The sequence below is a fragment of the Dipteris shenzhenensis genome, chromosome 21 (genome assembly GCF_047967505.1).
Source record: "Dipteris shenzhenensis isolate YYH24624 ecotype China chromosome 21, Dip_SZ_1.0, whole genome shotgun sequence".
NCBI lineage: Eukaryota > Viridiplantae > Streptophyta > Polypodiopsida > Gleicheniales > Dipteridaceae > Dipteris > Dipteris shenzhenensis.
This window is the reverse complement of record NC_141616.1, coordinates 32,405,502-32,421,751: the sequence shown is the minus strand read 5'-3', so window position 1 is coordinate 32,421,751 and position 16,250 is coordinate 32,405,502. Positions and strand designations below refer to the sequence as shown.

Genomic DNA, 16,250 nt, shown 5'->3' with positions numbered 1-16,250 from the left:
GCTCCTGCCAAACTTCAATCCCCAAACAGAAATGCATCAACTGTCATTTCAAACTCTCTTCCTAGCAAATGCTTCATCTGCGAGATCCTCTCTTCATGATTTCCTGTTATGACAAGGTCGTCCACATAAAGGACCACGATCATACATGCCTCCTTCTCTGAAGATATACAAATTTGCATCAAATGGGCTCCTCCTGAACCCGTTTTGCAAAAAGTAGGCATTAATTCACTAGTACCATGCTCGTGGGGCCTGTTTCAACCCGTAAAGTGTCTTCTTTAGTTCGTAGACTTTACCTTCTGAACCGGGGATCTCAAAACCTAGTGGTTGTTCCACGTATACCTCCTCCTTAAGATCGTCATTCAAAAAGCTGGATTTCACATCCATCTGAAACATGGGCCAACTTCCCTGGGCAGCTAAATCCAAAACACTGCGAATTGTGGTTAGTCAAGCTGTGGGAGCAAAAGTATCTTGATAATCAAAACCATGTACCTGTGCAAATCCTTTTGCCATGAGCCGAGCCTTGTACTTATCCAACGTGCCGTCAGACTTGTACTTGGTCTTGTACACCCACTTGGTTCCAATTACCTTGCGTTTTAGTGGTTGATCCATAAGGTCCCAAGTGTTGTTCTTAATTATGGAGCCATACCGGACTGCATAGCCTCCATCCACCTATCATCACCCTGTGCCTCTTCAAGACACTTGGGTTCATCAGCACAAATCACTTCTGTCATCAAAGCATAGTTGACCAAGTGTTCATGCGCCCTTCTTTGCTCCTTTAATCTCTTGGACCGGCGGTGTTCGGATGGTTTCTTCTCAATGGCTGGAGGTTCTCCACCATCCAAAAGCTACTTTACCCACTTTAGGAATGGCTATTGCCGTTGTGGTTCTGTAGGCTCTTCTTCATCTTCTTTGTCTTGAATCCTCCCAAGCACCATTGGGGGAGTTCGGTCTACTACTGGTGGTGGTACTGGATGGATATCCTAGTCCAGGTTGTCTAGGAAGGAAGCATCCTCCTCCAATTGATGCGGCTATTCTGAGAAGACCACATCACGACTTACAATTATCTTCTTGGTAACAGGGTTATAGAGATGGTAACCCTTCGCCTCTTCACTGTAGCCCAAAAAAAGGCACTTCCGGCTCTTTGGTTCCCATTTGGTCCTAGTAGCATTAGGGACATGCACAAAATAGTCACATCCAAAAACTCTGAAATGTGCAGCTGAAGGTTTCTTACTAGAAAAGGCTTGCAGTGGAGTCATCCCGTTCACAGCCTTCGTGTAGGTATGATTCAGGATGTAAACTGCAGTGTTACATGCTTCAGCCTAGAAAGTCTTTGGCAAATCTTTCCCTTTCATCATACTCCGGTCCATTTTGCAGATGACGTGCATCTTGCATTCTGCTACTCCATTTTGCTGTGATGTATGTGGCGGGGGTTTCTGCCTCTTGATTCCATGACTTTTGCAGTAACTTTCGAATTCAGTTGATGTGAACTCCACCTCTGTCTGATCTCAACCTCTTCACCTTCCTCCCTATTTCTTTCTCGATCATTACATGCCATTCCTTGAACCTACTAAAAGCCTCATCTTTAGTCTTCAGAAGCTTCCGTCTCCATCTTTCTGCAGAGGTCCGTGTGAACGAGCTCTAGACGAGCCTTTGCCTTGCTGGCCTCTTTAGGAAAGGGATGCCGATGCTGCTTGCCCATCATGCAAGCTTCACATACATCGGGAAGATCTAAAATTTTTGGTAGGTCTGCAATCATTCCACTTTTATGCATCTCCTTCAAAGAACCAAGGTTTAGATGACCAAACCTCTCATGTCACAGCTTAGTGTTCTTTACATCCACTCAAGCATTGAAAGCTGAGAGTTCGTAAATGTTGTTGCACCGTGTACCTTTACCAATGACCTTCCCTTGAAGATCCAAAATCTGTGCACCATTCTTATCGAACTGAACTTTGAGGTACCGATCCGTGATCACAGAAATGGCCAACAAGTTCCTCTTGATATCTGGCACATAAAGAACATCGGACAACTGTTTTACAACTCCATCTGACTTGAGAGCAATCATACCTTTTCCTTTTGCTAGACATTTTGCATCATTGCTGACTACTACCAGGATGTCATTCCCTACCGGCTGTAGACAGGTATACCAATCCTTCCGACTGGTCATGTGGCGCGATGCACCACTGTCAATGTTCCATGGTTCATCCGTAGGTACATGAAATACCTCCGTGCAAATCTCCTCAATTGCGATGAATAGCTCTACTGGTACTGCCTGCGCGCTGTTGCTAGACTCTTTCTTTACTCTGTTCTTCTCATCTGCAATCTTCTTTCGGCACTCATTCTGCTTGTGCCCTGCCTTCTTGCAATAGAAGCACTTGGTCTTCTTCTTTCTCTTTTTATCATCAGAAGAAGATGGGTTACTAGAATCCTTACCCTTACCTTTCTTTGATGCAGTCTAGAAAGCTGAATCTTCTCCTATCCTCGTCTTATGACGCATCTCCTCCTCCAGAAGCATTGCGCTGAAATCCTCAAAGTTGAGGGGTAGATTTTTGTTTTGCATATTCAGCACCGTAACAAGACCGTCGTACTTTGGTGGGAGAATCCCTATGCACCTTCATGCTAGATTCTCATTGGTGATGGTGATGCCAATCAGCGCAGTCATCTGATTGCGCAGATTCTTCACCCTGGTGATGAACAACTCTGCCGCTTCAGACTCAGAAAACTTCTTGTTCGTGAGTTGAGTCTCCAGATTCTGTATCCGCATTTGATTCATGGTCTCGTACTGATTTCTCAAGACCATCCATGCCTCCTCCACTGTGGTGACATGTTGGATTAATGCCATGACAGAATCACTAACACTACAGATAATAGAACACAATGCATGTGCATTTCTTCTTGTCCACGGGAGAATCTCATCCGCAGTTGGTACTATCTGTTGTCTTGCATTGGTTGGATCCGGTCTCGCAACCGACCTTATTTTCACCCCAGTAGCAGTGTCCCAAAGCTCGTATGCACTTAGGATGGTCTTCATCTTGAACTTCCAAAGTGGATAGTTAGAGCCATCCAACTTTTTGCTGTCGCCGAACGGTGGGATTTGTAGTCTTGCGGGCTGGTCCATCTCTCACAATTTGCTCGCAAATAGAAACACACTACCAAATCTTCTTGGTAGAGTCCAGGCTCTGATACCATGTAAGAAAATAATACATCTGTGCTCAACAGATAACAGGATCTCGCATGCGGGTTAGCAGCAGCACTGACTCTGAGGGGTGTGTGAGGGTAGGGTAGCCGCAGCAATGATTGGCAGTTCAGTCCTTAAAGCAGTTGAGTCTTCAATAGTCTCTAACCGTCAGATGGTTCTTCTACGCATGCTATCACTAGCATTCCGACTCTGTTCTTTACACAGTTGTTGAGAGAGCTCTTGGTCCAGAATACAGAGCTTTTCAATGTTGTCTCTATTCGCATTCTCTGTATTCTTTCTCTTGATGTTGTGTGTATCATTTTATCTATGTTTCTCATAGCGTCTATGTGGAGTTTTGATGCTACACATTGGTGTCACCATGCACATTCTTACCATCACAAAAGGGATTCACAATCTGGTGATAGATTCGCATCTCCCAAGGTGTTTTGGGCATGCTCATGTCGTCCATTCCTTGTCGTCACTGTGAAGGCACTTCACATCAAGGTTGGCACGCAATAGCATGCACTCCAATAAAAATTCAAGAGGAGATTGCTACAGTGAGGAGGCACATTCTTGGGTTTCAAGATGAACTCTAGGGGATGCGATGCGATCCCCAGGACCCTGCTTACAATCGAGCAAGTGCAAAAATCCCAGTGAAGAACCTCATGCGGTGGTCTTGGCAATGCATCCTGCAGTTGATAGCTTCCAAGTAGGCATGCATGTGCACACACTCACAAGGCCCTCCTAATCCTTTGACACCAACGACGCGGTTGGGATGATGGAGTAGTGATCCTGAGCATGGAAACATCATGTCGGAAGGCTCTTTGGGAGGAGTTGACTAGCATCAAAGTATGCCTTCTCATTCAATTTCACCACTATGGCTACAGTCAGGGTAACGAGTGTGGGTCTCATTGGACGTCGAGTGTTGAGTGTGTCCTCATCTCCAATAGTGATTTTAGCAGCTTCTCACAACCTCTTCGGGTAAGGAGGGCCATCAAGAGGGGGAGAACCAAATGATGGAAGTGTCGCGAACAGTGGGCTAAGTCAAGTATGCCAAGTTTTTGGGAAAAAAATTAGATGATCTGGATGCTCATGTTCGATAGTTTGAGAAGGTGTATGCAATCAACAATCCGCCACCCATGGTACCACTCCAACAGGAGGCAGTTTTTGAGTCAACTTTATTAGTAGGCAAAGCCTCACGGTGGCCTACAGAGTATGTAGGGGATCACTTCACCACGTATGATCTCATCCACGATGCATTCTTGAAACGGTTTTGTCAAGCAAAAAGGATTCCACAAACTCTGGATAGATTGTGCCGCTTGGATTAGGGATATCAGGATGTGGAGGATTATGCATCCAAATTCAACTTACTCATGCAGCATGTGCCACAAGAAAATCAGTTTTCTAAGGAGGTATTCAATGACTACTTCATTTTGGGGCTATCACGGGATCTACAGATGGTGTTGGCCACAGTGGATCAGACACAAATGACACTCCCGATGTGTTGGAAGGCTGAAAGGAAAGCAAAGAGTGGACACAAACTCAGAATACTTGCATTACTTGCTTGTAGAATGAAGAAGAGTGAGGTCCTTAAGTAGGCACCTCATACATGCTCACTGACATCACTAATGACTTCAGAGCTCCATAATCATCTCCTCAATCTGCTCCTAGATTCTCTCAATCATCCTATGTGGCTCTTCCACCACCTAACTGTGCTTGTGGGCACCTAACTGTGCCTCTACCACTCACACATAGAAACATAAGGCACACCTTGAGATATCCCAACAAACCCCCCCTCAAGGGAATGCCTCAGGCTATGTCAAGGATACATCTAGTCTCATAGTTTCTCATGCCATCTCATGGTGGTCAAGGATTAATCTATGGCTAGGTTCTCATGCTAGCAAGGGTTTCCTTGGGTGTAAGGTAAACAAAAGGGATACAAAAAGACCTTCCAATGGTTATCTCCCCTGCATGTACATGCACACAATGTCTGCAGGAGGTACCATGGAACAAAACATACACATGGCCTACATCATAAGGTGACCAGAGGTGTTTACAAAACACACAAAACACAATAGTTTATTTTCATTCATTTTGGAGGACTATCCAGGCTGAGTACCTTGACATAAAAAGAGAGATCTGGAGCATACATAGAGATGTTTAAAATGCATAATCTTCAAAGGATGCCTCATCTTGTGGAGGCTCAATATCCATGTCAAGGCAAGGTCTTACCACATGGGCAGTGTCTAGTGCCTTATAAGATGGTACTATGATAGAACAAGTGGATCTGAAAATCATATCCTTCAAGAGAACAATTATCTTGTCATTTCCATAGTTGTGTAGAGAAGCATATCTTAGGTATCCGACCTTCATCTTTTTCTTGTACTTGGAGTCAAATAAAAGTGCCATGAGAGGGTAGATCTCTATAGTTGCTTCCTTTTTGGCAACCATTGTTTTGGCAATCTTTAACAAGGAAGTCAGATTGGCATTTTCATCCTTTGTAGCATAACAAGACATTGCTTTATGTTTTGGTTTTTCACATATTTTGCATAAGCAAGCCATGAGAGGGTCTAACCCAGGTATTGGGCAGTGTCTTCTCTCTTACAAGGCTTAGAATAACAACTGAAATGATTCAAAATATAAGCATTTAATGTAGCAAAGTCTTGTGACCAAATTTCAGTGTCATGAAAGCAGTGATGTGGGACTGAGCACAGTGGGAGTAACCGATGCACCTATTCAATGCATTTCTAGTTTGGATGAAGAGTAGAGATTTGACGATGGCTTTTGGGTGGCCTCGCAGGATAAATAGCACCCAGAGTGCGGGATTTGGACAGGCAAGGGTAGGAAGTACTTGGAGTGATGTGTGCTATCGCACAAGTAGAGTAAAAGATGTTTGGAGCAGTGTGTGCTATCGCTCAAGCAAGTGATGACAACAAAGGACGTTCTCAGACAGGCATTCATAATTGATTATAGTGATGTTTTTGGCTTTCAATTTCGGATAGATTTGGAGAAGAGATGCTTTTGTTCATGTGTACTGTGAGTGAAGGATTGAAATTAACTTACTGCACGTGGTTCTCTGCCTAAGCTATACCCAAAAGGATTGTTGCACTGATGCACATGGGTATCTGATGTGGATTCGCACTGTCCATTGTGAGTGCCATGTGTTATTGCATAACCATGCGGGCTAGCAATAGTGACTCTAAAGGGTGTGGGAGGGTAGGTTAGCACAATCCTCCAAGCAGTTGAGTCTTCAATAGTCTCGAACTATTAGATGGTTCTTGTATGTGAAGAGAGTGGGAGAGAAGGAAGGAGTCTCACTTGTAGCTTTCTCACATACACAATGGGGGAATATACACAAAGGTGGAGGCTGAAAACAGTTTTCCTCTTCTTAGTTGTGAAAGCCAAAAGAACTCTAAGTACAAAAGAATAGGTGAACCCTATATGTTGAAACATAGCTAACTAAGGTGGCATACTAACTGAGCCACTAACTAGAGTACATAAAGATAGCTATCATCTAACTATTATTCATGGGCGGTGTACCAACTGCATTTACAGCTAAGAACTCGGTGACATAAATGCACAACGGTCACCCTAGCATATCACGAGTGGATCTTGATATCTCAACACTCCCCCTCGAGATCAATCCCAATTCCTGCACACCAAGTAGGTCTCTGAACTTGCGCAGCTTCTCTACACCCAATGCCTTCGTGAATATGTTAGCTACCTGATCCTTTGTGCTGACATAAACTAGATCAATAAAAACTACTAGAACCTTCCCCTGCACATAGTGATAATGCATCTCAATGTGCTTTGTTCTAGCATGATAGACTGGGTTATTTGCCAAGTGTATACTGCTCACGTTGTCACAATAAATGACAATTGGCCCATCTGTAGACTGATGCATATTATAAAGTAGCTTATGCAACCAAGCTACCTCACATGCAGCCATTGCTGCACCCCTATACTCAGCCTTTGTGCTCGACAAGGCAACTATAGGCTATTTCTTGCTGCTCCAAGTGACTGCAGCACTCCCGAAAGAGAACACATATCCACTACTAGATCGTCTATCAGAAATACTACTAGCCCAATCAGCATTACTGTATCCATGCAACTGTATCTGAACCCTTATCTCATAAAATAGTCCATACTGCAATGTGGAATTTGCATACCTCAGTATGCATCTAGACACATCCAAATGCGGTTTCCTTTGAGCCTGCATAAACTAACTTACCAACCCAACAACATAGCTTAAATCTGGCTTGGTAATAGTCATATAAATCAAACTTCCTACTATGCGTCTGTACATAGTAGGGTCTTCTAGAAGCTCACTTGCATCTATGCTCAACTGCTCCAAAGATACTAAAATAGGCTTACCTGTCATCCCATATTTGGACAACATGTCCAATCCTTACTACCTCTGCAAGAGCCATATCCCACTTGTGGATCTAATCACCTCAATGCCCAAGAAGTAACGCACCTCTCCCAAATCCTTCATCTTTTTTACTTCAATGACATTTTCACATGAGGGATATCTTCATCACTATCACCTATTATGATCAAATCATCAACATAAATAACAAGCAGCATAATGCCTTTCTCTGTTTTTCTCACATAAAGTGAGAAATCTACCTTGGAAATCTGAAAGCCAATAGTGACAAGATACTGTCCTATTTTGTCAGACCATGTTCTGGGTGCTTGCTTCAAGCCATACAAGGCTTTCTTCAACCTGCAAACAGTGAACAGCATGAACATAACCTGGTGGCTGCTCCATATAGACCTCTTCTTGCAAATCACCATGCAAGAAAGCATTCTTTACATCCATCTGATGTAAAGGCCATCCCTTTGATGCATCCATAGCAATGACTGCTCTTATGGTTGCCATCCTTGCAACCGGACTGAATGTTTCTTTATATCAATGCCATATGTCTGTGCATACCCCTTGACAACTAATCTTGCCTTGTATCTGTTCACAGAACTATTTGCATTGTGCTTCACCTTATAAACTCACTTGCAGCCAATTGCATTCTTGTCTTTAGGCAAAGGCACCAATTCCCATGTAGCATTTGCTTCCAAGGCATCCATTTCTTCATCCATGGCTTTCTCCCATTTTTCTTTTCCCATGGCTTGCTCAAAAGAAGTGGGGTTCTGGTTCATGTATCTTTTCGACCATATAGGCATAGTGAATGGTTGTAAATCCATCATATTTCAACCTATCCACAGGATACCTAGCTCTAGTAGACCTATGCAAAATAGGCTTCCTACCAGGTGCTCTCGAAACATCCCTTTTCTTCTTACTCCAAGTGTAACAATAGAAGGATTACCCAACTCATCATCAAGGCTCTATTTTGAGCCACTGGATTCACCATCCACATAAGAGTGACCTACATTCACATCAACCATGGCTAATCTACTTTCTCTTTTCCTTTTTGTGATACTTGCATACCACTATCTGCATTGCTTTAAGGAGATCCTCCTGATCTCAATCTGCCTGTCCATGGCGAAGTATGTGAACCACTGCTAGAGGACACTATAGGTCCACTAATATTTTGTGATTGCTACTCTGAATTCTATGCAGCATTACCATTTTGTGCATCTACATGATCAATCACATTTACTCGTTTATACCAGCTACTCATCTCATAAAAAACACCTCTGCTCACTGTAAAATTACGAGTAGAAGGGTTATAGCATCTATACCCTTTCTACCAGAGAGAATAACCAATAAAGATGCACTTCTCAGCTTTTGGATCCAACTTGGATCTCAACTCATTTGGCACATGAACATAGGCAATGCAACCAAAAAATTTCAAATGAGAAATATCTGGTTTCCTACTAGTATACCTCTCCTCTGGCGTCATGCCATGTATTGCTACAGTGGAGTCCTATTCATTATGTAGACTACTGTAGCAACTTCTTCAACCCAATAATAATCTGGCAGGTCTTTTTCATTGAGCATGGCACGAGATACCTCTCCAATATGCCTGTTTTTCCTTTCTGCAAGTCCATTTTGCTGTGGGGTATGACTGCATGAATATTGCTACTTTATGCCATGCTCCTGTAGGAAACTTGCAAACTCATTTGAGAGATACTCTCCCCCTCCATCTGACTTAGGCATTTTATTTGCAGGCCTGTTTCTTTTTCAACCATAGCTTTAAAAGCTTTGGAATGCCCAAACATTTCACTTTTCTTTTTCATAAAATACACCCAAACTTTTCTGATGTAGTCATTAATAAAAGTGACAAAATAATGACAGCCTCCAGTAGATGCATCTTTAGTAGTCCACACATCAGAGTGGATTAATTCCAATGGCCTCTTACTCTCTTGAACATGTTTAGGAATTAGTTTCCTTGCCTGTTTTCCAAATTGATAGGCTTCACATACCTTATGCATTTCTGCAACCTCGAACTTAGGGCAATCTTGCAATAATATTTTGGGCATGCATTAATTTAAGTAGCTATACATTAACATGACCAATGCGTTTATGCCAGATATCAATATCTGCAACTACACCGGTCCCATGTGCAAACATTGTTGCACTCAATTCAAGCATGTTTTCATCCAACTTAAACATTCTGCCCTTCTTCTTCCCTTTTGCTATCAAGTGACCTTTATTTCTCATATCCTCAACAAAGCATCCATGAGGATTAAATCTAACCTACAAGCCCTGCTCAAACATTTGACCAATAGAAACCGGGTTCTTGGTGATATTCGGGACATGAAATACATCAAACAGGGATTTCTTTTTTCCATCCTACATAGACAAAGGAATTTTACCAATCTGCACAGTAGGATGTGTAGTCTCCACAAATACTGGTCTTTCCATTTTCCTTGCATCCTGCATCCATTGTGCATGACTTGTCTAGTGGTTTGACGCACCTGAATCACCATACCGCACATCATTGCTTTCTTCTGCACTTGTCATAGAATTGGTCATGTGATGCACCATAAACAGATGCTCATTTCTTTCATCACCATGTCTACTAAAGGATGCATAATTGCTTTGCTGTAATTTTTCAGTCATGATGTCATTCTGCTTTGTATAGCAGTCTTTAACCATATGACCCATTTTACCACAGTAGTAGCATTCAACATTGTTGTTTGCATTTTGGCCTCTCTACCATCCACCATGACCTCTTTGGCTCCCCCTGCCTCTAAAGTTACCACGTCCTCCTGCATAGGACTAGTTTTCTTGAATTTGCTACATATTCTTATTTCTGGCATGCCTCCAAATTGGCCTGCTCTACCTCGGCCTCTACCTCTTCCAACATTTGAGTAGAAGATAGCTTCTTTTGAAGTTCCTCCTGAAGAAGATGCACCACCATTTCTCTGCTCTTCAGAAATTAGAAGAGAAATCAACTACTCAAAATCAAGAGAATTCTCACGAACGGCAATGGATGTCCAAAATTGTGCATAATCCTTTCCTAGACTCAAGGTCACAAAAACTAAATCATCATTTTCATTGGTGACCCAATAGAAGCAAGTGCATCTACAATCTTATTCACCTTCATGTGGTAGTCATTGATGCTCATATTTTCTCTCTGCACATTATGCAACTCCTGCTTAACTGCATTTTCCTGGCTTGCATATTTGTGCTATACATTTTTGTGAGAGTATCCCACGCCTCCTTCGGCGTGCTTGCATCCTGAATATGCACAATCATAGAAGCTGAAATACTGATAGACAGCTAGTACATAACTTTTTTGGCTCTCTCATACTAGCCTTTACATGCCTGCAACTCCTGTTGATTGGGAACATTAGGAATAATTGGTTCTTGTTCAACTCCAGTAATGAACTCCCAATAGCCTTTTCCCTTAAGGAAATTCGTCATTCTAAACTTCCATGCTTGGAAGTTGTTATTGTCAAGCTAGTGACAATCTATGAAAGAGCATTAGACACCATTACAAAACACTGCAAAATATTCTGTCACTGCAAAAAAACACAACTTCTGCCTCACAAGGGCAAATCTACAAAACTGACGAGAGTGGTATTTGACCACACATTCACTTCCTAGTGATGATTATGTAGCAACAGGAAAAAACAATGATTCTATCACTCCCAATATCTCTGCACACAAGCATACCATGTAATTTTTACGATAACTTTTCACCGACTTGCAGAATAGTGGTCACACAACAAATACAGGGCACTTTCTTGAGTGCCTGTAGAAAACTTCCACCACCAAAATGGGCCCTGAAATGGCCTCGAATCAAAAAAATAATTTTACCAAGGGCTTTGCCTTTTCCCATAGCATATATTGCCCTCTTGCAAAACCACGAAGGGCATCCCAATTTGAGACAGTGCACTCTTGCACTTTCTGGCTATGCTACCTATAGAGATTTGCTCCCAAACTCGGAAAAAAAGGAAAGCAACACTGATCCTCTTACTAGGAGACCACGATCTTGGTTTGCTTTCTTAAACTCCTTACCATGAACTGAGATCTGATACCATGTGAAGAGAGTGGGAGAGAAAGAAGGATCTCACTTGCAGCTTTCTCACATACACAATGGGAGAATATACAGAAAGGTGGAGGCTGAAGACAGTTTTCCTCTTCTTAGTTGTGAAAGCCAAAAGAACTCTAAATACAAAAGAATAGGTGAACCCTATATGTGGGTCTCAAACCAAACTTAGTTAACTAAGGTGGCATACTAGCTGAGTCACTAACTAGAGTACATAAAGATAGCTATCATCCAGCTATTATTCATGGGCAGTGTACCAACCACATCTGCAGCTAACAAGTTGGTGACATAAATGCACAACGGTCACCCTAACATATCACGAGTGGATCTTGATATCTCAACATTGTATGCATGCTATTACTAGTAGTTCGACTATGTTCTTTACACAGTTGTTGAGAGAGATCTTGCTCTGGAATACAGAGTTCTTTAGACTTAAAAATCCAATGGACATAGAGACCTAGAAGAAACCTATGACAACTCAAGATACTAGCACTAGCACTTAGAATTCAACCTCTAACATAGAATCTAGTAAAAAGTTTTATGTAGAGTAAGATCCATAACATGGGATCTAACTCCCAAGATCTAGACTCTAAAGCAAGTAAGCTCTAGGAATCATTTTGCCAAAATTTTGAATCACTATATGTCATCTATAGTATGTAGGCTTTGATTGAAAATCAACTAGCCTCAAAATTAGGAATGAGTGTATATATTACACAAAAATGAGTAATTTGTCACCAAAAGTAGTGCATTCAAATTTAAAATAAAATTATTTGATTGTATCAAAACCAGCCACATAAATTAATGTAGCTTTCAAGGGAGTTTTGCAAGCCTTCCAAATTCATGGAAGTTGAAGCAAACATAAAAAATTTGGAAATAAGTAAGTTCCAATCCTACCACATAAGTACTTTCAAAACTAACAAACCCAAAATAAAGATTTAAATTGTAATTTCTTCACAAACTTATAGTTTTCAAACCACAACAATACCCAAAGCTAATTGTGTGATGGGTTTTCCTTTACATTGCTAAGAAAATATATACATATAAAAGTGAAAGTATGTAATATTTTGTGTGTGTGTGTGTGTGCACGTGTGTGCATTGTGAGTGTGTGTGTGTGAATGTGTGTGTGTGTGTGTGTGTGTGTTTGTGTGTGTGTGTGTGTGTGTGTGTGTGTGAGAGAGAGAGAGAGAGAGAGAGAGAGAGAGAGAGAGAGAGAGAGAGGAGCGGGGGGGAGGGGGAGATGATCTCTGAATTTTCTTGTTCATATTTGTGTGGAAGGTACTACTTGGATGTATGTGCAAACATTTTTGAATCTGCTATCTCCCCACCAACTGACATCACAAATTTATACTATGGAGCGACAAAAATTGCAGGTATTCTTGAATGAAACCTATCTGTCAGAATTTGTTGGCTTTTACAAATTAAGAAGATTATCATCCAAGTACAAAAGATTGGGAATTGATATATGTGGTAATGATGTCCAATAAAGGAGGTTATTTGTCAACACTTGAAGATGTAGAACACATTATTCAAATTATAAGAAAGGGTGTGTAAGAGAGAGAGAGAGAGAGACACACACACACACAGGAGGAGAGAGAGCTTATTATATGTTATTATTTTCCATTAGATTCATAATAGTATTTAATGCTAACAAATGATTAGTGGGATGAGAAGACTTGAGGGGCTAGCTATCTCTAATGTGCCCCTTAATATGGTCCAAGCCTTGTGTTTTTATGGCCATCTCAATGAGTGGCATGTGAAGAGTCTGTCGTGGTCAAGATGAAGAATGCTTGTCATTTTGTTGTCACTCAGTACAAGTATCTTCAATGAGTCTATTGGACCATGACAAGTACTAGTAGTCATCTTCCAAATCTTCTGAGCTACTTGCCCCATATATTTGGCACATTCGCTAATGTTATGCTCTCCCATTGACAAGCGATAGTGTTAACTTAAAATGATTATGTTGAAAAAGAAAATTTTGACAAGATTTTCATTCATATTTTTTTTAATGTTACAAATTTTTAATGTAATAATGCCCATCATAAACATTACTACAGAGGATCCCCCACCCAAGATTTCACTTCAGTCTCTAACCACATCTCTAACCACGTCCATAGGAGTGCTCCTTTATACTATAGCATTTTTAATGTAGGGCACTACCATTTTATAGCCTAGAGAGGCTATTGAAAGTGTAAAGGCTGAGAGAGCTACCAGTGATTATATGCCTATAAATGCAATAGAATACCCTTTGACTTGAAATATAATAATAGGACAGATGGGGGGGGGGTATGGAGTTAAAAAATGATAAAGGAAACCCTTCCTCATATTTCTAATCCCTTAATAATATTGAACCATTCCAAGCTAGTGGAATGATCTTAAAAAGAACAAAGCTCTCCTAAACTCTCTTCCATGGGTGAGATTAGTAATACTACTCTACTTCATCAATGAGATCATTATGATAATTTGTCCTTATTGAAGATATCATAATGGAAAGGGTATGTGTTAGGGGATGTGAGATGTATGAGTTATATTTAATGGGTCCTCCAAATTCTCAAGGGCCCAAATTTGAAGAAAAAAGGGGGAACAAAAAAAGCCCTCTTATTTTTTTTGGGGGGGGCAAAAAAAAAGTAGTTTTCTATTATGTCTCAAGAGACTAATAATCACATAAAGTTCCAATTACAACTGGTTCCACTAGTACATCTGAGAAAACAAAATAGAAAGGCGAGGGCAAATGAAAATCATACATCCGTTATAGACTAAGGGTCTATTGGTTTTGCTTTGAAGTCTTTGATCAATGCCTTGCCATCTCGGTAGATAGCCCATTTGCCTTCCTTTCTAGCTACCTTCACCTTTGCAAGCTTTGAAGCTTTACTCTTCAGCTAAGTTTTTGTAAGTTCTTCTACAAGAAGTCCTTTTAACTTTTTAGACTGTCTAAGGATCTATATTCTTTCCTCTCTTGTTCCAAAAGTGAGAATCGCATGAGCTCCTTCCTGTCCAATGTCAAATTCTACATCTCCCCAGTCAATTCTTGGTAGAGATTTGTTGAGTTTTTCGAAGGTCTCACTCCCACTGTCTTCTGCTACATTCTAGTTTTCTGGTAGTCCTCCAATCCTTAGTTTCTTTGAGTTGAGCTACCTTTCAGCTTGCTCCTTTACTTCCTTCTGGACGTGTGTACGTAAAGAGATCTTTATCTCTCCTTTGAAATTCTCTTGAATCTCTCCCATAAGCTTCTTGTGCAACTCTTCTATTTGAGTAGAGACTAGCTCCTCATCTAAAGCTACATTAGGGATAGGATTGTTGAGTTTGAGCTCAATAGTTTTCACTCTATCTTCTAGCTTAAGTCGCCTTGAGTAAAGCTTTTAGGTTTTTTCCATACCAAATGTTTTATTTCTTGAATCAAAAGCTTGTCATTTAAAGTTTAGGTCACTTCAAAACAAGTACCCATGCTCCATAGTTTTGAATTGATCTTGACCATGAATTTTTTTAATAAGAATCTTTCTTAAAGAGGAATCCACACTAGTCACCCTTAACTCAACCATCATTAAATTCCTACATTCTAACTTATTTCTCTTCATACAAGTCCTTAAATTCTCTCTTTTGGAGGTGATTATTTACAAACATTTTTAACAATTAATTAAGATATTTCAATTCATCAAGTCTTTAAATACCATTATGAATGCACACAAGTATGTGAAAACTCCATGAAGAGCCTTTACTATTGCTCTTTAGTTAGTAGTAGGAATAGTCCCTTATTAGATTGATCCCCCTTCCATGCTCCTTGTATTTCTACGATGAAGTACCACCTCATAAATGAAGACCTTTTTTTTCTCCCCCACCTCATAAATGAAGCCCTTCCTTTTCTCTTCCACCATCCCTTCATTAATAATCCCACCTCCCCGCTTGCCCTTTCTTCCTGAGCCCTTTTACACATTGCTAATGAATGTTACCCAAGAGGGTCCAAGGGGGAGAAAATATTAATTTCAAGACCCTAAAGAGGGATTTTTTCTTCCAAACACATGGGGAGGAAAAAACAATGCCCCCCCACACTACACAATCTTCAATGATATTAGTGAGATTGCATTGGGAGGTCTCTTTTTTACCTCAAAGACCCCAAAGAAGTATTCTTTTTCCCAAACCACTGGGGAGAAAAAAAAATAGTGAGATTGCATTTGGGAGGTTTCTTTTTTACCCCAAAGATACCAAAGAAGGATTTTTTTTCCTAAACCAATGGGAAGGAAAAAAAGGGTTCTCCCCCCCCTCTCCTCCTTCCCTGCATTTGGGAAAAATCTTATCCAACGATGTTAGTGAGATTGCATGTGGGAGGTCTCTTTTGATTTTAAAATTTAGACCCTTGATAATTTGGAGGACCCTAAATCCCAATGTAAAAATAAATCCTTCATCTCACCTCCCTACTTCATATTCACAGTATCATCATCCAAAAAATTAGTTTTCAATAAGAACTAAAGAATTTCTGCTTCTGCTAGCTCTCATTGTGTAAGTGAGAAATTGAAAAAATGGGAGTTTCCAAAATATGTTTTTCGAAGTGAGACTATTGATGAGTAGAAGCAATTACTAGGATTCATTGACTAAAGAAAATTAAATTAACTTATAAGAAAGTTTTA

At 40.7% G+C, this 16,250-nt stretch overlaps 1 protein-coding gene across 1 annotated transcript in view; it reads left to right on the top strand.

Annotated features, from left to right (window-relative positions):
• Positions 1-16,250, top strand: part of LOC147888754 (putative serine protease EDA2) — a 116,268-nt gene that overhangs the window by 89,605 nt on the left and 10,413 nt on the right. The window contains exon 10 of the mRNA XM_087392358.1: positions 12,907-13,001. Coding sequence (XP_087248484.1) covers positions 12,907-13,001 — 95 coding nt within the window. The remainder of the gene's footprint in view (positions 1-12,906; positions 13,002-16,250) is intronic.